This window comes from Camelina sativa, chromosome 14 (assembly GCF_000633955.1).
Source record: "Camelina sativa cultivar DH55 chromosome 14, Cs, whole genome shotgun sequence".
In the NCBI taxonomy this organism is placed as follows: Eukaryota; Viridiplantae; Streptophyta; class Magnoliopsida; order Brassicales; family Brassicaceae; genus Camelina; species Camelina sativa.
In genome coordinates, this window is record NC_025698.1 from 23,309,335 (window position 1) to 23,335,388 (window position 26,054).

The 26,054-nt window shown below is 34.0% G+C and overlaps 3 protein-coding genes, 1 long non-coding RNA gene and 1 pseudogene across 7 annotated transcripts; 3 read left to right on the forward strand and 2 right to left on the reverse strand.

Moving 5' to 3' along the window:
• On the reverse strand, positions 291-2,343 carry LOC104742247. 4 transcript variants are annotated; one of them, XR_760488.2, is made up of 6 exons: positions 2,063-2,343; positions 1,671-1,819; positions 1,317-1,564; positions 1,143-1,214; positions 831-932; positions 291-645 (listed from the first exon to the last, which is right to left on the reverse strand). It is a non-coding gene; the product is annotated as an uncharacterized LOC104742247 (long non-coding RNA). The 4 variants fall into 4 exon arrangements; XR_760489.2 differs by having other exon boundaries at positions 1,369-1,564; positions 2,063-2,342; XR_760487.2 differs by having other exon boundaries at positions 1,313-1,564; positions 2,063-2,342.
• Positions 4,320-4,829, forward strand: LOC104742248 (defensin-like protein 289). Its single transcript, XM_010463232.2, has 2 exons — positions 4,320-4,423; positions 4,518-4,829. The coding sequence occupies exons 1-2, from the start codon at positions 4,372-4,374 to the stop codon at positions 4,775-4,777; spliced, it is 312 nt and encodes a 103-aa protein (XP_010461534.1). The 5' UTR covers positions 4,320-4,371; the 3' UTR covers positions 4,778-4,829.
• LOC104743900 lies at positions 7,417-7,837 on the forward strand (annotated as a pseudogene).
• LOC104743901 (putative F-box protein At1g47300) lies at positions 9,514-10,685 on the reverse strand. Its single transcript, XM_010464931.1, is given in 4 exon segments — positions 9,514-9,572; positions 9,575-9,646; positions 9,716-9,797; positions 10,170-10,685. Coding segments are annotated over 4 exon segments (729 nt in total).
• Positions 21,392-24,452, forward strand: LOC104742249 (DUF21 domain-containing protein At1g47330). Its single transcript, XM_010463233.2, has 11 exons — positions 21,392-21,747; positions 21,865-21,941; positions 22,042-22,125; positions 22,204-22,317; positions 22,393-22,479; positions 22,601-22,740; positions 22,837-22,924; positions 23,150-23,223; positions 23,321-23,538; positions 23,620-23,840; positions 23,912-24,452. Exons 1-11 carry the CDS (start codon positions 21,570-21,572, stop codon positions 24,194-24,196), a joined length of 1,566 nt encoding a protein of 521 aa, XP_010461535.1. The 5' UTR covers positions 21,392-21,569; the 3' UTR covers positions 24,197-24,452.

Sequence of the window (26,054 nt, forward strand, 5' to 3'; positions counted from 1 at the left end):
CATTTATAGCTTTTTCACAAACGTTATGTTAGACCACTATTATCGTAGGTACCACACATACAATAGCACAGAATACGAATGCTATGTTAGAGTTTTCTACCATAGCAGTAGTGAAATGCTTTGCTATCATGTTTTTCTAATTTTTAAAAATAATGTAATAAGCTAATTTTCATGCTATGTTAGGAGCTTCAACCATAGCTCTATTAAAACAATTTAGTTTATTTTGCAAAAATTATTTAAATTTATTTATATCTAGTTTTCATATTTCATAAATCATCTATATATATATATATATATAATATAAATACTTTAACCCAAAAAATGTCATACATAAGATCATACAAGTCTTATACTAATATCTTAAGTGCAGCCAAGTATTGAAACAAAATAAAGCTAACATCCTAAGTGCCACCAACTGGATCTTCCGTTGAACTCCGTAACACCAACAACCGGATCTTCACGGCTCTAGCCACACCATCCTCATCCTTCATCGCCTTTACTTATTAAGAAAGTAGGAAAGCTATGTAATACCTCCAGACTGGAGGCTCAAGTAGACTTGTTCACACATGGCCTTCATCCTCGTGAGTTTCCTCTTAGAAGCTTGAACACTTGGTTGGTTCTAGCCTTGATATCCAATCTCCGAACCTTTATAAAATCCATTTATACAACACAAAACCTCAGTGAACTTTTAACCGTAATGGTCTTAGACAACATGTTAATGCAACAAAAACTTCATAATTCACGTACCCACACCAACAAAACTACAAGGTGGTAATTCAAGTACCGACACCAACAAGAAAACAAGATTTACCGATAGATTATTTTCTTACTTTTAATTCCATTAGTATGTTTGGGATTTTGAAACAAAGCCTTCTTGCCTTGCTGCACTAAATTCCATCTCAAGAGTTGCTACTGTCTTCTTCTGTTCAAACCTAGTAAAGCATGAAAGTAACATTAAAATACTAAAATATCTGGTTACTCTATCGAGCTCCTTAATTGCCATTGTCGCCATGAACTAGAGCAATTAACAAACAAATAAGAATCAGAGGAACGCAAGTATTTGCTAGAGATGATATAAAGAGCATAAATCATTAGAGCAAGCAGTAAGCACCACTTTAAGATAAGAACACAAGGAAACTAACCATCCCATTCATCTTAGAAGTAATCTGTCCACCACATTGCTGCTTTTCTTGAGCTAGTAAGTATACAACTCTCTGAAACATGAATAAATAAAACATGAATCTTAGTCCTTATTCTTCAAAAAATCTCCCTGGATCATATGAATACAATCAACAACACAACTATCTAATACCAACACTTCAATCTCAGATGCTATTAGCATATTGGTTTGCAGTTGCACAACCCGACCTTGGTGTAAACAAAAAGCTAACTGATACAGTGATAGTGTGCTCGAACGTAATCATTCTCAGCAGATTGCTTCAACCACTTGATCGCTTCCTTGGGATTCGAGGGTTGAACTGCAGATACAAGCAACCAATGTCTCAGAAAATGCTCCACCAATCCATTACCAATTGGTCAGTAATAATCTCGTCAAATCCAAATTCTAGATACCACAATACAGAAAACATCAATATCAATCATAAACAACTCAAACTGCAATGAGGGTTTTATAAAAATCAAAGCCATAAGAAAGAACTTAGGTTTATTACCTTGAAGATAAGAAATCCCCACATTACATTGACCAACAACATCACCAAGCTCCGCAGCTCTCCGGTACAGACTCACGGCTTTCTCCTTATCAACCATGGTGAACGTGGTCTTGAGGTTTCAAAAACGATAAGGAGGTGAAATCGAGATCCTTCAGATTTTTAATTACCAAAACAAAGATTTGTAAATCATTATTAGTGAGTAACAGAAGAAATTAAAACCCTATCTTATTTCTCCAAAGGTCATTGACCATATCTCTTATTCCAAGCCAAATCAATTAGTCGACGATTTGTTACTAGAGCAGCTGAAACCAGATCTAATTTGACTAGAGCAAATTAGTTAAACCAGAATTGATTTGGACTAGAGAAATGAAACCAGATCTGGGCTTACTTACTTGTGGCCAGCGACGATTTTTGCGATGGAGACTATGGCGGAATCGAAGACCTAGCTTTTTGATTTGGGGGAAAAAATTGTGATTCCCACTATCAAAGATTACTTGCGATTATTAGATGACAGAAAGGACTAAGAGAAAGATAATGAGAAGAGGACGAGAGAGTGGGAGAGCAAGGATCGAAAGAAGAACGGAAACGACGAGGATATAGTCGAGAGATTTTTTGCTTTAAGTGCCTGACGCCGATGAAAAGAATAGGCTCTAAAATTTCCCGCTTTAGTAAATTTTTGGTATAACAGTTTTCGAACGCTATGATATAGTAACCAGAATTAAAAACTGATCTTTAATAGCAGATGAAGAAAATAAGCTACCTTCCTGTGCTATCAATGTGAATTTTTCTTGTAATGTACAAATGAAAGTTTAGTGATTAATACCTTGAAACATGGTTAGTCAAATCTTGTGTTCATGTTCTAGAACGGTTGTTAACTATAGAATTCTTTGTTTCATTTCCCCCTTAATCATTGATCCCTGAAATACCCTATAGCCCAAAGTTTTAATCCCATAAGTTAAACCGTTTTATTTATAGCATTTTAATTTACAATTTCTGAATCCGGGAGCCCATCCATATTCGACGATCGGTTTGCTACGTCCGAGAGGTTTTAAAGACTTGTTACCGTCCCTACAAATCACCAAATGATCTTTCCATGTGTTTTGTACTCACTCACACAGTTCCGAAAATCACTTCCTGTAACGTCACCTATCCTGAAATTACTCCAGTTCAAGCACACTTAACTATAGAGTTCTCTTAGGACCTTTGATCGAAAAAATAAGTACACTTTAGTGACATAAGTGGCCAAATCAATTCTTTTAAATATCTCCGTAAACCAGGGTGTCACAATTCACCCCACTAACAAATCACAACGTTCTCGTTGCGCACCAAGACCGCGATGGTGTGAGCCCAGTCGACTTCACACTCGTCTGAGTTCGGCTCTGATACCACTTTTAACGCTCCGATCGCCACCTTTTAGTGGGCTCCATGTCCAATCCCAGTCCATGGGCCCATCTTTCTTAATGGGCCTCACGTTCTCTCACTAAACATGTGTGCCCATCCATATCCGACAGTTAGTTTGCTACGTCCGTAGGCTTCAGAGACTTGTTTACCGTCCTTACGAATCGTCATATGATTTTTCCCTGTGTTTTGTCTTCACTCGCACAGTTTCAAACCAAATGTGTAGTTTTCTCAGGATCTTTGACTGAAAAGATAAGTGCGTTTTGGTAATATATGTGGTCATATCAGTTCTTTTAAACTTTTCTGCAAGTCTCTGAAACCGAGTCGTCACACAACGCCTTCCATCTCGATTCTCATGATGGATACCTTTTATGGCTCAAATTCTGATTTCGTTCTCATCTTACTTTATTTGGATGTTGCGAGACTTAAGAATATAAAAATAATCAGTCGACGTCCCAATAATTTATATACCGGTTTAGTATTAATTATAACTAATATTTTATGCTTTTAAAATTTAAATTTAAATTTATAAATAAAATAATATCACTATTACTCCCTCTATTTTTTATTAGTTGTCGTTTAAGGTTGTTTCACACAGATTAAGAAAATCATTAATTTTGTTGTTTTATTCTTTTTAAATATATTTTCTAATTTTTTGATTGGTTAAAACATTAAAACAGTTGGATAAAATTGGAATATTTATCAAACATTTGAACTGGAAATCTAAAACGACAACTATTATAACACAAAATTTTAACTCTAGAACGACAATTAATATAAAACGGAAGGAGTAATAAAGAAAATACCATATTCCCACCATTATTATTTTATGAAGGTTTTAGTGTATTTTTCATAATATTCCAAATGAAGAGGATGTTTAATGTGGATCTCATATTTAAATATTTTAAAAAAGATCTAGGAATAAAAAGGAATTATATCAATATTACTTTTAATCCTCATACAAAAAAAAATATTACTTTAAAATATCTAGGAATAAAAAAGGAATTATAAAAAATATTACTTTTATATCCTCCTACCAAAAATAAAAAATAAATATTACTTTTAAATAGTAAAAAATATGGGAACATAAATTCCTCCTAGTTTTTTTCCTTAGCAAACATCATCAATTAGAGTAAAATCTTATTTGTAAAAGTCAAGACTATGCATTAACTAAACTGCCATTTTCATGCTTCAAGATATAATATATAAGCATCAAACCACCATGTGAAGATATCAAAACGTTTTTTTTTTAATTCTAAACCATAAACTCATCCTCATATAAAAAAACGTTCACACAAAAGACATGGCGGCATCGAAAACAACAATCTTTATCATTTTTGTTCTCTGTCTCTCATGTTAGCTTCTCTACATATAATCCATGATATTTTGATTAGTCGATCTATAAAACAGAATAAAATATTAAATATGGTATGTGTTTGCAATTAATAGGTACATTGTTGGCGAATATCTTTGGAGTGCAGGCCGATGATATATCATGCAAGACAACAAAAGAGTGTGACATGGTGCAATGTTCAGAAGAAGATGCGAAATGTATTGACGGAAAGTGCCATTGTCCTCCCCTAACAGTCGAGATTGAGCCAACCAATGAGCGATGCAAGAAGGATAGTGATTGTCCTTCTACTCATCCATGCCCTAAAGATTATTATTATGCTTGTGTTACTGGAGAATGTACTTGCATTGCTGTTTGAGAAAGCCTTGCAACACCTAATCATAATATATGAAAATTTTAGACAGTGTAGGTGTTTACACCATTAAATAATATTATTATAAATAAAATATTATAATTCATAAATATGGAATTCTATAATCGTTACTCAATTATCATCTAAAACCAAACAGAACCAACTCCAAAAAAAAACCCAAAACCGATAAAATAATGATCCAAACAAAATTCCTAGACTTGAAAACCAAACCGAACTTATACAAAAACTAAGAACCGAGTGACTACCCAAAATTTAATAATATATCTAAATTATTAATTATATTTTGATGTTTATAACCCAGTTTCAAAGATACAATTATAAACTTGAAGATATTAGTTCTTGTTAGACCAAAATACTCAAAATAACTAAATTAACTAGAAATTTTTAGTTATATTTATCCTAAATTTAACCACATTTTTTTTTTTACAATCCGGAGAAACCAATCTGAACAAAAAATAATCAATGCGAGTACCAAACCATTTTTAAATATGGTTTTCGTGGATTTACATTTGAGATTTCTTTGTAATTAGTTAACTAACTATAGTTGGTATAAACATGAAAATGGACTGAAACTGAAACCATACCAGAAGATCCATTTTAGATTAGATACAATACTAAGATTCATGAAGAAACGAAAAATTGATATTGAAGTCTTGGTACTAAGAATAGACCACCCTACTTATGTTATTAGAACACTAGTAATCTTGGATCACATACTGAGAAAGTCTCATTGGTGGCATATGATCCCTTTTGCAGTTACTGATATACAATTCAATGGAAAAAGCAGACTCTCATTGCCATAGTCATACTGATTACTCTCTATAATAATTTCTCTTTCCAATAGTTTGTAATTGGCATTTTACCAGAGAATGAAACTGTTTGGGAGTAAAACTTGAGCTTTGTGTACGACTTAAATTTTCCTCTCTACATCGATAAACATGACTCCTTTGTAGATGGATGTTGCTTGGTCTGAGTTGTGGGTCGTGTATTTTACCCTTTGTATTCTTCAAAGATTGTAAAACAAGTGATCGATTGTCTCCAAAAAAAAAAAAACTAAATTAGCTCTCTATTTTGCTGATTTTCTAATTTTTGAGTTGAGTGACAAAGTCGTTGTAAGGCTTTGTTGTGAACTTTCGTTTATTTAACATACTTTATGGAATTCAATTCTTGTTCTTAGGTAAAACTAGTAGTGAAAAGTCTGGGTTTTTCGATCTATTGTGGCCAACATAGAGATGTTATGTGTCGAAATTTTGATTTCGTCTCATCTTATTTTATTTGGGAGTTCCGACACTTAAAAATATAAAAATGATCAATCAACGTCAACTGAAACCCTTAGCCTTCCAAGCCAACGATGATGGTTCTCTTCAGGAAAATGGTCAAAATTGATCCTAACAATTTGTAAAAAGTTCTTTCATACCCAAACATCGATACAATTATAAAAAAAAAAAAAAAGAATCAACACAAAATTCATATTATCACCTAAACTGTAACTCCGTTAGCCGTTTTCAAATTTGACCTAAACGATGTAAATCAAACATTTAGTTGGGTATGAAAGTGCATTTTGCAGATTGCTTTTGGTTGATTTTGCAGTCAGCCCCAAGGCCCCCAACCCCCAAGTCATCACCAAAGAACTCCTATACTCGAAACTGCTTTTCTGTCTGCCTTCCATACCAAAATGTTCAAGACCAATTAATATAATGCTACTACACAAGTGAAGAAGAGAGACTTGAGATCCTCATGGGAAACTACTTAGACTACCAAGATGAGTGCAAGTACAGACCCCAAGACCGGTACGACCAGCCTCAACCCCTGTGACCAGTACCACCACAAGCAACCACACCGACCACAAAATCCATGACCGCTACGGCCAAGGACTAATAGACTGACCACACCACCCATGATCAGTATGATTAAATCCACCACTTATTAGTCCCAAAATCATTCTTCACGCCTTAACAAATATGCTCGGTGATCTAAGAAGCAATGCTATCATTTCATTTATTTAGGCCTCTAAGAATTCATGTCATCTACGAGGTACACTCTTAGACATATAAGTCTAAAAGAAAAATACCTCCCTTAATACTATATCGTCATGTCCCTCCGAATCTTCCTAAGCCATGACGTTACAGAGTTTTACGCAACGAGAACAAACAGATAGGATAACATGATTCGACTAACACTAGTTCTCTAATTACTTATAACGAAATGAAGAACAATCAATAATTAATTGGACAACATTGCACTTTATATTAAATCTAATACTAATACTGGAAAACGGGCATCATAATATATCTTCAGTTATTTTCCTATTTTTATTATATGATTCCAAATTAAAAGGATGACTTTTGTGGACCATATACTTCAATATTAAATCTAATTTCAATGATAATATATAGTTTTAGGAAAAAAAGGAATTAGATCAAATATTACTTTTAAATAGTAAAACAATTTAGGTTCAAAATCATATTAGTAGTCAAAGTCATACTATGATGCATTAACTAAACTCCCATTTCCATGCTCCAAGACATACTATTTAAGCATTAAACCACCATGTAAAGATATCAAAAACTTCTTTATAAACTCAAAATCAGAAACTCATCCTCATATCAAAAAAGTTCATGAACATGGCAGCATCGAAAACAACAATCTTCATCATTTTTGTTCTCTATCTCTCATGTTAGCTTCTATATAAATATACATATATTTGTTACATACTTGATTAATCGATCTAAAAGACCAAATAAAATATGGTATTTGTGTTTGCAATTAATAGGCACGTTAACGTTGTTGGTGAATATCTTTGGAATTCAAACCAATACATCATGCATAACAGACGAAGAACGTAGGTTGCGATGTTCAGATGAATATGCGGACTGTATTTTCTCATAGTGCAATTGTACACGCCTAAAAGTCGAGATTGACCCGACCAAGGCGATACGATGCAAGACGGATCGTGATTTTCCTGATCCTTCTAATTAATGCCCCTAATAAGATTATTATTATGCTTGCCTTAGTAATGGAGGATGTACTTGTATCTTTGTTTGAAAGAAAAACCAAAGAGTCATAACGCATCTTTTCTTCAGATGGATGCAAAGGGTCAATCCCAAAAGATTACAATACAAGAACCCATAAAAAAAAAAAAATTATGTATTGAGTCGATTGATATATGATTATGAACTAATATTCAAACACCCAAATAACGTGGACAGAAGATCCAAAAAAAAAAAACTAATTTTTTATTTAAAGCATAAATGTAATATTATTACATGATAATTAGCTCAACTTTTGCGCTCTAAACTATATCTTTCAACTGGAGTTTGGAGGCCATATGGAACGTGCTATGTGACGAAAGCCTCACCTGTATACACTTGGAATTTTCAGCGACTCCTATGGAAGCTCATGGTCGATGTTTCTCCTTTTGGTTCTCTATACAACCTCTTCGGCCTTTTCGTTTAGCAGTCGTGGACCCCTATTCGTGTGAGCCTGTGAGGATTGGCTGAAGCTTTCAAATCAGGAAGATGAACTCTATTTTCTACTTTATGACTTAATTGCAGTCTCGCTTCTTCATGTAACTAAAATCCTCTTTAAGCATTAGGCATTGGTTGGGCTAAACGTTTTTGCTCTGATCTTTCAGGAAGAGATCATTGACGAAACCAATGAGTATATATGTGAACATCTACAACCGGATAAGTGTCAACATGCATGCATGTTTCTTAGGAGAATCTACCAAACGTAATAACCCCGATCATGCAGTCATCATCGGGTTCCGCTACTCCGAACCAAACATATCATATGGACATGGCCACACCAGATTCGATTCTTACAACAAATCAATCAGATTCAAGTAGCAAAAGAGAAAACCTTCCGATTCTATCCACTTTGCGGCTCTAAAACATGAAGAGCCCACCCAAATTTTATGATATCTGAGTAAAACGGTTTAAGTTCGGGTTCGGTTTAAGTTCGGTTTATTCGGTTTTGATAAAATTCTAACCAAACTCAACCAAAATTAGTTTGGTTTGGTTTGTGTTCGGGTCGGTTTATGTTTGGTTTGGTTCAGTTTGGTTTGGTTTGGTTTTAATTCGGTTTAAAAATTAATTAATATAACAAAATTATATTGATTATGGTTTTGTAATAGTTAATTAATCAAATAAATTAAAAAATATAGAAAATTAAAATTAGTACCTAATATTATATATAATGAAATATATATTTATATTTAGTTAATTTTATCAGAAAAGTTAAAATAAAATAAAATTGAAACCATATGCAAAGTGGTAATAGATAAGATCACATATTTATAATTTTAATAATATTATTAATTAATTTAAAAAGCACATTGGGTTATTTGTTCGGTTTTAGATTGAAGTGTAGGATTGGGTTTGGTTTAGATCGATTTGAGTTTGGTTAGTTTGGTTTAGTTTGGTTCGGTTTGGTTTAAATGCCCACTCCTAAATAAAAGAACTAAAGAATAACTGATTTAATTACTTATCTAATCAATATATAAAACCTCATGGAGGACATAACTGGTTAAGAAAACTACAAGGAATGAAATTTTAGACGCATGATTTATTAAAATATAGTTTATAAAATGGTACATTACTCAAGAGCATAAACACAAAATAACATACCCATTCCTTTAACCTAACTCCGATGATAGTCTCTATTATCTTCTCCATTAGTTTTGCTCCTGATTCTTCTTACGATGTCTCCCACTATGGAGCTTAGATGCTTGACTTGAGTAGATTTGGATCGTTAACATTAAGATCATCAACATGGTCACAAAGACATAGACTTTACTATGATTGTAACGTTCTCCAAAACCTTGGATTTCAAAAGGTCGGAAAGTTTTCCTCTCTGGATTGAAGTAGAAAACATAAAATGGTCGTCCAGATGTAAAACTGCCCATCGACAAAACAATTTCACCTATAGCAGTCGCTCCAACGACGAAAACATTATGAAATGTGAAATTATCACCCTTCAGATTGTAGGCATATTTTGACCATTCCTGTTTCTCTACATCTTCTAGAACCCACAACCGCAACTCAATGGCATTATCATCATAACTGTCATAATAAATCACACCTAATTTGCCTTTATATTTGATCAGTTGACAAAATTTTTCCGGGTAAATAAACTTGAATGTCTCAGACCTAACATCAAAGCAAACTATCACTAAATCAGGCATCTTCTCAGATGTGTCACCTAAGTCAAAATCAGACGTGTCACCTACGTAATACAAAACCCCATTGATGCATATCCCTTCACTCGCAATCTCATGTATTATGGGACATTTTATCCTTTTCCACTTCATTTCTTCGGTTCCTAATGTCAGAATTTGATGATCATCAGGACCAGAAGGATAAGCCATGAAGAATACCTTGAATTGCTTGTCAATCGGATCAAACCCAAAAAAGCTAAATGCCTTTCTATACCTTTGCAGATAAGGTAAGGCCGCATATCTTCCTGTTATTGGGTTACATATGACAGGCACTCCATAGGAATCTGTCGGTTTGATCCACATACCATAGAAATAGGTCAAACCAGAGGCGTAGCCACATGAAAATTGCCGGTCACGACTAGGATAGATCTTCATATTTCCTGGAGGGAATTTCATATGAAAGTTGGCAGCTACCTCAAGAGGAGAAGATGACTTCTCATAGGGACGACTATGATGTTGAGGCAACGAGAAGAAGCTCCACATATTAATTTGTTCGAGGGCAAATAAGAGACGCGGCTGAACCAAGGACCTGGTCAGGAACAACTCTGTGAAAGATGGACAACGAAGCATTGATGCCCATTGCTTCGACACGCAATGGAACCTTGTGATTGACTTTGCTGGCAATCTCAACAATATCTCGAGGATGAGTTCTGTCGGGATGGAATCTGAAACCATGATTGATTTGTTTTGCTGATGATGGAACATATAGAAAGAAGAGAAATATGTTACAAACTTATATTAAGAACTAGAAAAACCCTAGCTACCATTAACTTGAACTAAGTCGTACCACAGAAAGAGAGATATGGTAAAACGTATATTTAGAACTAAGGGAAACGTAGCTACCATTAAAGGAGAGACAATAACCAAAAATCATAACTTAGTAAGCGTAAAATTCTGAAACAAACAAAAAGGAGAACTAGAGATGGAGACAATGACCGAGATTGAGAAAATCAAATCAAACACCTTACGGGCGTCACTGCAAATACTTTTAGAAATAAAGTACATAATTGTTTTTAATAAAAATATATTTTAGAAATCTGTCAAGTTTTAATCTCAATTTTTATACCACCAAGAAATCCTTCCAATACTTCTTAAGGACATATGCAGTGGTGGGTTCTCATAATAGTTCTCACCAATAAAAAAATAATGAAAGTAGGAGAGAGACGTAGTGAAAAGTGAGAATCGATTATCAGATATGAACTTTTGAGAACTTCATGAGATACTACATATACACATGGCAATGCTCTAACAATAGCTCTCCCCGCTGTAAATGCTCTAAGACTACTTCCATTCCATCGCACACGCATAAGAGGGTATTTAATTAATAAAAAAAGAAAAAAATGGTAGAGATATGCAAAAAACAAGAAATTTTAAAATTTCACGAATTGTATGTATATATCTATTTAATTATGACCTTTTTTTTTTTGCACTTTATAGTCTCATGCATCTTTGTTCATAAATTATATTTTACGTGCTTTTATCCTCATATTGTTAAGCAAGTTTCTGAAATCGATATTGTTTTCCTCTCAATATATTTTTGTGTTATATCGCAATTGATTTGCTTACGCTAATACATTAGTCATCCATAAAATCTTATAATTAAATGTACTTGTTGTAAGAAAACGGCATACTGGTTTCTTTTTCTAAACACGCTTCCCAAAACTAGTTTCTCTTTCTAAACTCTCCGTCCAAAAGCAGATCTACTTCGTTTGCCTCTCCAACATGCCATTCCGGCGCCGGAGAGGACTAGTTCCTCCTTTATAGCTTCTTGTTTTTGTCCTCCCGTTATTCTTTCCTTCTCCTATGCAAGGTTGTCCTTCACCATTGGATCTGGACTCTCTTAGTGGTTGTAACACCGGCAAACTAAAACTGTGCATTTTGGGGGAGGGTTTCGATCGACACCATGGTGGTGTCGGTCGACACCACTTATTTCTGGTTCGACCAGATTGATGTAATCGTCGATTTGTTCGGTTTGGTTTTGGGAAACCATGGAACCGGGTTACTTAAGTGTTTGTCGACGAGAAAAAGGGTTTTTGGCATTTTTCTTTGTCGCCGTTTAACGTTTTTGAGAGAGAAAGGGAGAAAACCTTGTTCTTGAGCTTTGAGAGAGAGATTTGTGAGATTCCTTACTGTTTCTTGAGAGATCCAAGACTAGGAGGGAGTTAAAGGTTTGCTAGGAGAGTTGGATTCGTTGTTGTGGTTCAGAAACTTCCTGCAAAGAGGTGAGTGCATGACCATGACTAATCTAAGCCTTTGATTCCTTGTTCTTGCTTGTTTGTTGTTGTTTTGTGTCTTTTTCTTGCTGGGATTGGTTGCTACAGGTTCTTATGGACGTATATGGCTTGGGTTTGTTATGGACTTGTGCTTCTAGCAATATAATCACTTTAAAAGACACTTCTAAGAGTTTGAAAACCTTCTAACTAGACTGAATCAAGTCTTGCTCTTATTGTCAAACTCATAAGGGATCTAAAATAGTTGCTTCCACCAAAGAGAATACATCTCTCATAAGTATTTTCTGAGAATCATTGTACTACTATACGTACTTTATTTCTCCTACAGATCCACCTCTGTTTCACAGGTTTTACACTTTCTAGTGTAGGTATTACTAGTCCATAAGTCTATTACACTTCATGTGATCTTTAGCAGCGTCGACTCAATCAACAGAGTGACCCGGTGCAATCACAATAAAGCCCTATTTTTTACTAAGTAATCGGAGAAAGAAAGTAAATTATGTCAAAAAACAAAAAAGGAAGTAAAATACATTAAGTGAATAATGACATCCTGTTTATATGATTCGAAGCAAACTCATCAATTAAACTTTCTACATCTAGTTCATCCAAAAATCATTCTCGATTGCCATCAAAGCTAGTCCGTTCAATCTCTCTTGCAACATGGATGTCCTCAAATATGACTTCAACAGCTTGAGTTTAGAGAAACTCCTTTCTGCAGAAGCAACAGTAACTGGAACTGTTAGTAAAATCTTATATGCAATTGTAGTATATGGAAAACTATCAATTGATATAATATAATTGAATACATCATTTTCTCCCATATTTTTATTTGGCAAAAGCTCCTTAAGAAATTTTAGCTCAAGAAAAGTTCATCTCCATTAATGTCTAGTATATCATCATTTTTCAAACTATTTTCTAAAAAACTACAACGAGACATCATAATCACATATCACACAATTTCAATCTAGTAGAAATAAACAAAAAACCAAATATATGTTCATACGATTGATATTGCTCAAACTTCTTATCAAAAATGAACTAATAGCATGATCTATGATGTACAAAAAAATATTGAATTCTAAATGTTTCTTCTACTGATAATACTGTCTCATTACCAATAAATTTATCATATTGTCTTTTTTCTATGGATAACTCTTCTTTGAATAAATATAGGTTCAATACCAACTACATTAGCAATTTCCTTAGCTTTTGTCATAGCATCAATAAATCCACTTTCTCTATATTTTTTAAAATAAGAAATTAATCCACTTGCCTCTTCCGTTGCAACATCAATTTGCATATCTTTTGATTGTAACTTTTTACTAACAATATTCACCACATGCAATATGTCAAACCAAATAATAGTTGATAACAAAAATTCAAAACTACTAAGCTCATTCATTGCTAAAGATTTAGATTCACTTTGAATCATTGGGTCATTATCACTTTCTGTCACTTCAAGTAAAACTTCTTTTACATCTACAATTTGAAATCTTATTGCTTTAATACTTTCAACATGACTTTCCCATCGTGTTGTTGATAATTGCTTAAGCGTTAACCCTTTCACATTCTTTTTCAAAATATCCCACCTCTTTACTGAATTAGCAAACAAAGAATATAAGCGTTGCAATACTCCAAAAAAATATTTTACCTTCACAGAATTATTTCCAATATCACACAAAACCAAATTAAGACTATGACAAGCACATGATATATAAAAAGTTCTAGGATTTATATCCAAAAGCCTTTTTTGTATACCTTGTTTCCTTCCTTTCATGTTAGATCCATTATCATACCCTTGACCTCTTACATTATCTATATCTGGACCTAAAGATTGTAAAACATCTTTTAACACTTCAAAAAGTCCATGTCCAGTAGTGTCATATACTTTCAAAAATCCAACAAAATACTCTTCTACTTTAAAAGAATTTGAGGAAAATTGTGCGTATCTTAGAATTATTGACATTTGCTCTTGATGGCTAGCATCGGGAGTGCAATCCAAAATTATAGAAAAATATTTTGCGTCTTTCACTCTCATAATATTTTTTTTTTTTAATTCTTGAAGCAATCAAAACAATCAATTCATTTTGAATACTATGACTAAGGTAATGATTACTGAAACTCGTATCTTTCATTGTGTGTGTGTGAAATGGAATTTGAATGAATGATATGATGATGAACAATGGTGAAAGCAGGGTGTTTCAATTCCCCTTATGCAATTGTAGTATAAGAGGTATCAATCCTAAATGAGTGAATGCAAGTAATCAGGGTGTGCAATACTTGTCTAAGTTAAGCCAATTATAGAGGGTGTTTGTCACTAACAACCTATTGCAGAATGTAAAATGCAGAATGTAAAAGCTGAATGGACAAGATACTAAATGTAATGGAACAGAATGATTATGGCAATAATGAAACTAGAACAGAGATCAAACTATAGTAATGCATGTAATGAACTAATGCAAGGAAAGTAATGAACAGGAAACTAAATGAATGCAACAGAAATGCAACTAGAATGAAATAAGAAACAAGACAGGACAGACACAAATCATAAACAAGAGTTCTGGGAATGAACTCGAGCAAGCACTCGATCGAGTGTAGATCGAGTGCAGGGTCGAGCTGGACAAAAACGTAAAACAGAGCAATGCAGACAAAACAGAGCAAGACAAAAGTAAATCAAACAACGATCAAACAACAGGATTTAGACTAAGAAATCAATAGACAAGGAAGGTCTTAGGGATGGATTCATGGGCTGAACTTAGATTGTGGTTATCTAACTTGATCAACAAACCTCAATCAACATGAGCTAATCTCTAGACATTAATCTCTAAGAACATGTTAATCCACTCTCATGGCAAAAACAATCAAGCTCATATATTTCTAGACTTGTTCTCACAAAGTAAAGAATCTATACAAGCAAGCATTAAGCAATATGTCAAGAATCAAACAAGACTTCTAATCTCTTAGCAAGCCTAATGATAATCTCTAGATCTAGCCTTATCTATGCACCTTAGACATTGGTGTGATGCTAAGAAGCTTGAGATCAAACCCTACCCTCTCAGTTATAGGATCAGCATTAAGAACATCTAGCCTAGAAGAGATCTACAACAATCAAGCTTGACCAAATCAAATAACCACAACATCCATCCAGCCTAAACCATCCCTAAGAGCTAAGGAAACTACTCACAATCACACATGATGAACAGCAAAGTCATAAACCCAGAAAAACACGAAACTTGCATGATTAGAAAGATAAAACAAAGATCTACAATATTGGAGAAGGAATCAAACTCGAATTCTTGATACTTGGAAAGTTATGAAACAAACAAGTATTAAGAATCTTGTGTTTTCTCCTTCAAAAGAGGTACAAGATCTAAGAAAATNAAACATGAGCTAATCTTTAGACATTAATCTCTAAGAACATGTTAATCCACTCTCATGGCAAAAACAATCAAGCTCATATATTTCTAGACTTGTTCTCACAAAGTAAAGAATCTATACAAGCAAGCATTAAGCAATATGTCAAGAATCAAACAAGACTTCTAATCTCTTAGCAAGCCTAATGATAATCTCTAGATCTAGCCTTATCTATGCACCTTAGACATTGGTGTGATGCTAAGAAGCTTGAGATCAAACCCTACCCTCTCAGTTATAGGATCAGCATTAAGAACATCTAGCCTAGAAGAGATCTACAACAATCAAGCTTGACCAAATCAAATAACCACAACATCCATCCAGCCTAAACCATCCCTAAGAGCTAAGGAAACTACTCACAATCACACATGATGAACAGCAAAGTCATAAACCCAGAAAAACACGAAACTTGCATGATTAGAAAGATAAAACAAAGATCTACAATATTGGAGAAGGAATCAAACTCGAATTCTTGATACTTGGAAAGTTATGAAACAAACAAGTATTAAGAATCTTGTGTTTTCTCCTTCAAAAGAGGTACAAGATCTAAGAAAATAAAAGTGCAAAAAGCATAAATTCCCAAAAGGGTAAAATACTAGGTTTGAGAATATCTAAAAAGCTGCCCCTTTGTGGCTGCAGGGTACAAGATCCTTAAATAGGAAAAAGGAGGGGAAGCCTTAAAAATGCTAAAAGACAAAATAGCCAGGCGGCTCGGCCAACTCGACTCGGTGTTCGATCGAGTGACCGGTCGAGTTGGGTTTTCTTGTGCTCCTTCCACTCGGTCGAGTCACTCTCAACACACGGTCGAGTGTCTGGTCGAGTGGGCAGTCGAGTGGGACTCCGGACCTTGGTTCTCCAGCCTTAACTCCTTTGCTTTCTCCTCATGATTGCTTCACTTCTCCTCAGCATTGCTTCCATGCTCCTTCGGCTCCAAAATCACCTGTTTATGCAAGAAAAGATGCAAATGCAATGCAACTACACTCTAATGCAAGAACAATCCTAAAACTATGCAATAATGGTCAAAAAGGATATCAAAGGATGCAAAAGATGTGAATATATTAAGGGAAAACAGGGTAAAATATGTGAACATCAATTACGTATAGTTCCACTTGTAATTCGAAAAACATGCTCTTTCATCACATAATCAAATTTTGCTAACATCTCTACTAATCCTAAAAAATTGCCATTACTATGTTGATATAATTTATCATTTGATACAAAAAATGCCAAATTATACTTTGCAAGATATTTTACAATTTCAATAATTCTATCTAATACATTTTCCAATATTCTTTTTCTTTCTTAAACTGTTCTAGAGCAACTTTGTCAATTGTCTCACTTTTTTCAAGTCTAAAGTGTAATTCAACCCAAAATGTCATATTAAGTATATGCTCTTTACTATTTTCATGCTCATGTAATCTAACAAATATATGAGTCCAATCCGAAAAACCTCCCTTTGCTAATTGAATTTTCCGATTACCTTTCTAATTCTTTTGAATAGACTAGCCACTTTCTATCACTTTTTTCTCCATGTGATAATACTTTAGTGTAGCAAGATGAAACAAATTTTCTATGAACCTTGTTTTTAGGACCTTGGACAATAGATAAATATGTTTTTGGTCCACTAATTGCAAAAGTTGAAATCATTTTTGAATCAAGCATATCCCAATTTCTTGGATCATAGATATCAAAAGCACTAAAAACACCAACATCATCAAATTTTTCAAGCACTTCATGAACATCATCTACTACTTCTATATTATTTATATTATTGTTATCCTCATGAACATTTGAACAACCAATATCATCAAATTTTTCTTTCTCATGCGTTTTTTTAACAATGAATTTATCCAAAGCTCCTTTTTGAGTTTGAATAAATTGTTCTATATGTTTTTTTTCCTTTTTTCACGGTCAGACATTTTAACACAGATTTAACACCCAAAACTCAAAAAAATGACAAAATACAAAAATCTAACTAAAATCGAAATTGATAGAACCTGGATAATGAAGGCAAGACAAGGAATATATAATTGGAGCTTGGAGTCCGCTTATAGCTTTTAGAAATCCCACGATTACTTGCTGGAGTTGAGGAATTTTGAGATATTAGCACAGAGAATTGATTAGAGAAAAAGGATAAAGCGATTGATACAGGGAATTTTCATGATAACGAAAAATCAGTGGAAAACTCATGAATATATATAAATCGATAAAATAACTGATTTATAAAGACCCAAATTCGAAATTTGTAACGGCTATTAAGAGAAAAATAAACGACTTACCCATCAGATAATTAAGAGCACCAGATTAAGAGGAAAATAAAGCTGCAGCGACATATTTTGGGACTGTTGAGAGCTGAGAAAGAGGTGAGACAGCGTGAGATTGTATCAAAAGAGGAAAGGAAGCAACAATAGTTAGTTTTAGATTTAGTATTATTTCATTGAGCCTTAAATTCATTGGGCCGTAATTTTTGTGGTCCCTGTGCAAATGCACTTATTGCACTGGTCAATCGACGGGCCTGCCTAGGATGAGCGCGTTAACCACAAATCCATGATAGATCTTTGAAGCCAATCGGTTCCTAGGAAACCAAAACCCAGAAAAAAAAAAAAAATATATTCAGCGATGGAGCGTTAACCCCCATTGTTCAACTAAGCTATCACTAGAATGAAAAATCTATATGATAATCAAAATCAGACATCAACATCAACAACATATTACCATTTTTCCAGAATCCTTCTCTGGTATGAAGTAGCAAGAGGACAACTTTTGTACAACACTTTTCAATTTCCCAGATGTATATATGAAGCAGCAAGAGGACAACTTTATGTCGCCCAAAACCATCAATTACACAGAAAAGCACAGCTCAAGAAGAATCAATTAACACAAATTAGTTTAGACTAACTTTTTTGTGAATTTATTCTCAAAGTGAACAACTTTTACCTAGCTATTATCATAGCTTTTTTTATAGATAGAAAAAGCAAGCAGAATCCAAGTTTTTCTAAGATCAAACGAGATTTGAGAACTTACCTTTTTATCGTCTCATCGGATGCTCCTTTCGATGGTTCATGTTTCGGAGGAAAATATGTATCCTAAATGGAGTGACGACGAGGAGAAGGATCCGGCGCTAGACAACTTGATAACTGATCTTGTCCATCATTGTTTACCTTCAAATGTTTAGAAAGTTGAGAAAACAGTGACCATGGGAAGAAAAAAACGGAAAGCTAAAGAAAATAAGAATGGCGAGAGTCGAAGCAGTGATAAGAAATTGAAAATGAAATCTGGTTGCTCAATTGATGAAGAAGGAGAAAAAGATGTAAACAAGAAGGAAAAGAAAGGCAAGGAACATATGGAAATTAGTTATTTATTCATTTGCATATTAATGTTAGTTTTCTAAGTTATTATTGAAAATTCTATTTACTATATAGTAACAAATAAATGATTGTAGGATGTTGAAGATGTGAGAAAAGGCTTGTAGGATATTTGGAAGAAGATAGAAAAAAATGAATGGGACTATTACCGACTTGGGAAAGAATTTAATCAGTAGAATGGATGTTTCAGAAGGTAAATTCAAATCTTTTGTTGAGAAGAGAATGAGTGTCTTAGATGAGAAGCTTATTGATAGAATTAAAATGGTGGAGGTAGATTTGAAAGGAATGAAAGAGTCAAAACCCACTGTTGTCCCAAATGATTCAACTTCAAACAACAATGAAGAGGATGAGGCACATAGTCATCAACCAATAAGTTATATTTCGGTTTTTTGATATTTTAATATGATTTTCTTTCTCATCTTACTTATTCATATTTTGCTGTCTTGGATGGTAGAGATGAAACAGACTTCGAATGATGAATTTCTAGTCCCTCGAGTGCATTTGCTTGTAATGTAGCACATGGGCGCTGCCATGACTATGTTCCGCAAAAGGTTCATTATCCTTCTCATTACCCTAACCAATGCATAGCCTTCTTGGATCAAGATATGCTCTCATCACTATTGAAATATTACGACCAGTTTTTAATTTCACGAAGAAATTTCTTGTTCAGAGACATGTACTTGGATCAATTCAATGGTAGAGCTCCTGTTGACTCGCAGACTAATAAGAAGTGGCACATTCATGTTGATCATTTATACGCTTGCCTTTTTGTCAACCACAATCATTGGGAGACTCTGGATATTGACTTGCCAGCTAAAACAATATACGTGTATAACAACATTCTAACCTTGGTGAAGGATTCTGATTTGGTTAAAGAATGCATTGCACTTAGGCGAATGATCCCTGCATTCTTAAGCCAACCAATTCCTCCACAGGTTCATAAGAAGAGCTATGCCATGCTAGAGGTGAAACGAGTGACACAAGGTTTGTCATTGAATGAAGATCCAGGTGATTGTGGTGTGTTGCTCTAAAGTACATTAAATGTTTGGCTCTTGGGATAAAATTTGATGGGATATGCGATAGGAACATCCCGACGATACAGATAAAACTTGCATGTGAGTTATTTGATGAAGTTGGTGAGGGTCTCATACATCATATGTCTAGCACTTTTCCTCATGCTAAAGATTTTGTAATACCTCACCTCATTGATGAATCCCTCACTTCATTGATGAGTGAGGGATAGTTTAGGATAGTTTGTGTTTTTGTAGAATTATATGTGTACTTGTATTTAATTTTTTTCCTTTGGTTTAAAACCTTCACTTGGACGTGTCTTTTGTTTTTCTTTTGGTTCATTTCATATATTATAGTTTAATAATTGTTGAACTTATATGTGTGTACTTGTATCTATTTCTAACGATTATGTCCTCTAAACAATGTTGTCCTCTAAACAATGTGATTGTCGAATTTTAAAAAAAAATCAAGAGTGATACTTAGTAGTTATTACAAAGGGCAAAAAAAAAGCTAAAACTAAAACTCTACTTACTACATGTCTTTCGATTATGTCCTACTTGATTGCAATTATCACAAGTGTATTGTTTTCTTGGCTTTTTCTTTTCCATCGTAATCTCCAATGCAAACTTCATTCTTGAATTCTTTGGCCTTCCAGGTTGGTTTTTAGGTATTGATGGTAAAGCAACCTTGGTCACAACTTGTTCAGGAACTGGTGTAGCAAAATCTCTTGGCATGATGGCAGTTGCATAGGAATCACACAAGTAGCTTCTACGAAAATAAGAATAACACATCGATATTCGAGATATTTTCCTCTTTTCACAAGCTGCAATCGCGTGTGCACAAGGTTATATGTTATGATCATATATATCAACTTTTTGAACTGTTATAAACAAACTCATATGATCATCATATATTCTACTGGATCATTAAAACTTCAATTCAATTGAACCCCTTTCATATAGAAGATCTATTTGTATTTTAAGCCCAAATATTCTTTTACATACAATTTTCCAAATCTTATACATAGGAGTTATTCATAGTCTCTTCGTAAGTTGTCTCTTTCAACTCTTTTTCTTGATATAGTACTACAAAAAAACAAAGTTTTATAAACGTTTGGTGGAATTTGCTAACAGTTTTTAGGTAAATATTTTATTTATTAAAATAATAGTTGAGGAAATAAAAAAGGATATGTTGAAATTCTTTTTATATTAAATTCCCATATTTGTACTGTATATACATACATCAAGGTGGTCCACCAGATTTGGTAAAATTCGACCGGACATTAGTCCGGTTAAGATCTTAAAAACAACGTTAAATAAATTAGCAAAGCTTATAACCAACTAAAGAGATCAAAAACGTTTAATTGCGTCTGATTCGGATGCGCACTACTCTACCACCAAAGAGTCACACACACACTCTAAAATCAGCTCTTTTGCCTAATTCTCCCCAAACACAATTCTCAATATTTGTCGCCGGAACAAAAAAAAAAAAGAAAAAAATTCTCAGACTCCTCCTTCCTCCGGTTCCGGTAGCTTAAAACTATGGCGTCGGATCTTCCGTGCTGTGGAACCACGTTCTGGTTCTACCTCGTGATTATCATATCTCTTGTAGCGTTCGCTGGGTTGATGGCTGGTTTAACACTTGGTCTCATGTCTCTTGGTTTAGTCGACCTCGAAGTTCTCATCAAATCTGGTCGTCCTCAAGATCGAATCAACGCCGGTTAGAGTTTTGGAACTCAAATTTTTTGTTTGATTTGGAATTGGAAAAAAAAAAAAAAATCAGCTCTCTGTTTCGCTGAATTGTGATTTGAGAAGTTATGAATTGGTTTTGTTTTAGGTAAGATATTCCCAGTCGTGAAGAATCAGCATCTTTTGCTCTGTACTCTTTTGATCGGAAACTCTATGGCTATGGAGGTAATAAGAGATTCCATGGAGAGACTTGTTTGTATATATGGTTATGATGATGATGATGATGATGATGATGATGATCTCTGTTTTATGTTTTTGATTGTAGGCTCTGCCGATATTTTTGGATAAAATTGTGCCTCCATGGATTGCTATTCTTCTATCAGTGACTCTTATACTCGTGTTTGGAGAGGTTTCCACATCTGTTTCGTTTCGATATAAGTAAATTTTTCATTTGTATAACTTTGTGATCATAGTTGAGTATTTGTAGATCATGCCACAAGCAGTTTGCACTCGATATGGACTCAAGGTTGGAGCGATAATGGCTCCTTTTGTCCGTGTTCTTCTTGTACTATTCTTCCCCATTTCATATCCAATCAGCAAGGTATAGCCACTGGAATTGTTGCTTCAGGCTATTCATTCAAATGTTTCTCAATTCTGATGAAGATTGTTGCTTCAGGTTCTTGATTGGATGTTGGGTAAGGGACATGGTGTTCTTTTACGTAGAGCTGAGTTGAAGACATTTGTGACTTTCCATGGAAATGAGGTATGCAGCTAACTTAGGTATATGTCAATGACTCAATAGTTCTAGGAATGTGGATGAACCGTGGTGTCTCCTACAGCCAACCTTCCTGACTTATATTTGTACGTAATTCTTGTCTTATTAGGCTGGGAAAGGTGGAGTTCTAACAAACGATGAGACTTCTATCATCACAGGTGCACTTGAATTAACTGAAAAGACGGCAAAAGACGCAATGACTCCCATATCGAATGCTTTTTCCCTTGATCTTGATACCAATCTTAATTTGTGGGTTTTCCTTTATCTTCTGTTTCCTTTGATCTTCTCTTCTAGATATACGCTTGGATATTTTGGACTTATAATTTGCTGTCATTTACAATACAGGGAAACCTTGAATACAATAATGTCAGTTGGTCATAGCAGAGTTCCCGTTTACTTCAGAAACCCCACACATATAATTGGGCTCATTCTGGTACTTACCTTTCATATTTCTCACTCTATTATTTTTGCATAGTTGGTGTTTCTGTATGTTTGGTATTCGAAGTAAACTGTATTGTCGAGCTTAAATTTAACTATTTAAGCCAATGTGTAGCCTAGGTTTAACAAGAGAGGAGTTTCCAGATATTAAAGAGTAGTTACATATAAAGAGTATGACCTTCTCATTCACAGATTGTAATGTCTCGTTATGCTTGTACAGGTTAAAAATCTCTTGGCAGTTGATGCTAGAAAAGAAGTTCCTCTTAGAAAAATGTCCATGAGAAAAATTCCGCGGTAAATGACGCTCTCTAATGTTTAATTTTTGTTGACATAGTTTACGGCCAGGAACTTTCTTGACACAGTTCTATTTGCATTTTTTCTTTGTGTACAGTGTCTCTGAGACAATGCCACTGTACGATATCCTAAACGAGTTCCAGAAGGGTCACAGTCACATAGCAGTTGTCTACAAGGATCTTGACGAGCAGGAGCAATCTCCCGAAACAAGCGAAAATGGTATTGAGCGCAGAAAGAACAAGAAAACAAAAGATGAACTTTTCAAGGACAGTTGTAGGAAACCAAAAGCTCAGTTTGAGGTATCAGAGAAGGAAGGTACGATGTTGGCATGACTTAGCGACTTTCCATAGATAAACATGAAAACACATGTTAGCTCAATGTTTGTTTGGAATTCAGTATTCAAAATTCAAACTGGAGATGCAAAATCCAGCAAGAGCGAGAACGGTGAAGAGCAGCAGGGGAAAACGAGTTTATTGGCTGCTCCAGCTAAGAAGCGACATAGAGGCTGTTCGTTCTGCATTTTGGATATTGAGAATACCCCCATACCTGATTTCCCTACCAATGAAGAAGTTGTAGGAGTTATAACCATGGAGGACGTTATCGAAGAGCTTCTTCAGGTAACTGAATCCGAATCAGAAGCATCTGCCTTATGTGTTAATGTGGCTAAATGTGTTGGCTCTGATTTCAGGAAGAGATCCTTGACGAAACTGATGAATATGTGAACATCCACAATAGGATCAGAGTCAACATGCATGCTTCTCAGGAGAATTTACCAAGCGTAACCTCAATCACGCAATCGTCATCCGGCTCTAGTAGTCCCAACCGAACATCCCATTTGGCCACACCAGATTCGAGTCCTACAACAAAGCTTTCAGATTCAAGTTTTACAACAAAGCCTTCAGCTTCAAGTCCTACAACAAAGCCTTCAGGTTCGATTCCTACAACAAAGCCTTCAGATTCAAGTCTTTCTTAAGTTTATATGAGTGAGGATATATAGTTACATGATTTCAATAGAAAGAAAAAAAGTTGAAGCTGAAGCAGCTTTACTTACTTAATTAACACTACATATTTCTTTGGTAAAGTTTTGGTCTTTGAGATAAGGACTCCGAATGGGTTACCAAAATACCTTGTACAAAAAATTACGCTTTCGGATCTGATTGTAAAAAAAAAAATTACGCTTTCGGATCTATCAGCTTTGGTCCGTATAGAGTATACTATTCGGAGCCATAGACACTTTTCGTTGTATGGGAAATTAGTTTGATGTAAATTTCATGGAAGATATTTGAATAAAATGAACAAGATTTATGTTCCACACAGTATTTGAATTCACTTACATAGACTCGTGGCACATAATACTGTTAAGTTGGCCTAGCGCCAAACTGAGAACTACCTGACCAGATATACCACAGTGATCTGACTTTTTTGAATGGGTAAAAATCATAGTAATCGGGTATGTGAATCTTAATTGACTAGCCTAACTTTTTTTATTTATGACACATGACCGTTCTTGACAAAACCAACTGAAATTTTTTTGACCGTACACAAAAAACCAACACACAAGTAATGTGAACTACTAGTGTCACTCCACCCGTAATTGCAAGCACTTTGTGGTAATTGTAAGAAATTAAACGTTCACTCATTAGCTTTCAAAGTATGTGTTATGCTCAAAGAACAAATTATAAAAACCGCTGTCAAATAAAATAAATTAATGCATATGAAAAAATATTATCCTCATAATCACCAACGAAAAAGAAATTAGTGGGAACAGTTTTAATTCAGTTAAACATTATAACACTATATGTTGTGAGCCAGAAAATATTCAGTATATACCATAAGGCTCTATAGGCGAAGCCAACGATGACGATGGAGATGGTGGCAAGCTCACCTAGACTGCCAGCGAACGCCTGAGTGATGATCGAGTTTATCTCAAATATATTTTATACGCATTCCAGTATATTTCATATCTTTCACGACTCAGTTTATCTCGTTTTATATGTTATATATATATATATATATACTAGATAAGGCTCGCGTTAATACGCTGGAAAAAACAATAAATAAATCGATAATAATTCAAATATGAGTGATAATCTATACATTTTGATGATTTTTTAAAAACGAATTTGAAATTCACTATATCTATTTCTAATACAATTTAACTATTTGTACCATCATAATAAACCATATTTTAATTTTTACATACTTTATCTTAAATAGTTACAAACTTATATTAAACACAATCTATGCATCTTAGTCTATATGTTAATAAAAAGTATAATATTTGAGAATTAACAAAAAATAATTGTTAAAAAAAAGGAAAAGCACTAAGTTTTTTAGAAAACCAACATTGGCTAAGATATTTTTATATATATCCTAAGTAATAATTTACCTCTTGTCAAGAAAAGTTAAAAAAAAAATATATGCATAATACGTCAACATATGCTTTGAGTTACATAAACACACATATATATATGGATTAGCTTGGTCTCATAATAAAAATATTGAAAATATGGGATCGTTTGTACAATTTTTGTGTAGTTTTACTTTATAATATAAAACATCATCATAAGAATAATACAACATCGTAAGAAAAATAACAATAGCTTAACTAATATAACAAAGTTGAAGAAATTACATTGTTAGGTGAGAAAATATTAGATAGTTTAGTTATTGGATAGAGATGAATCTTTATTATCCTTTTTCTTTTAGGAATAATAATTTATTATTAAATATAATATATGAATTAATTGTATATCCTTAATCCATTTTCTCTTTTTAAGAATAAAGGTAATCCTTTTCTTTGTAGAATTAGTAACTTAATTAAAATTAGG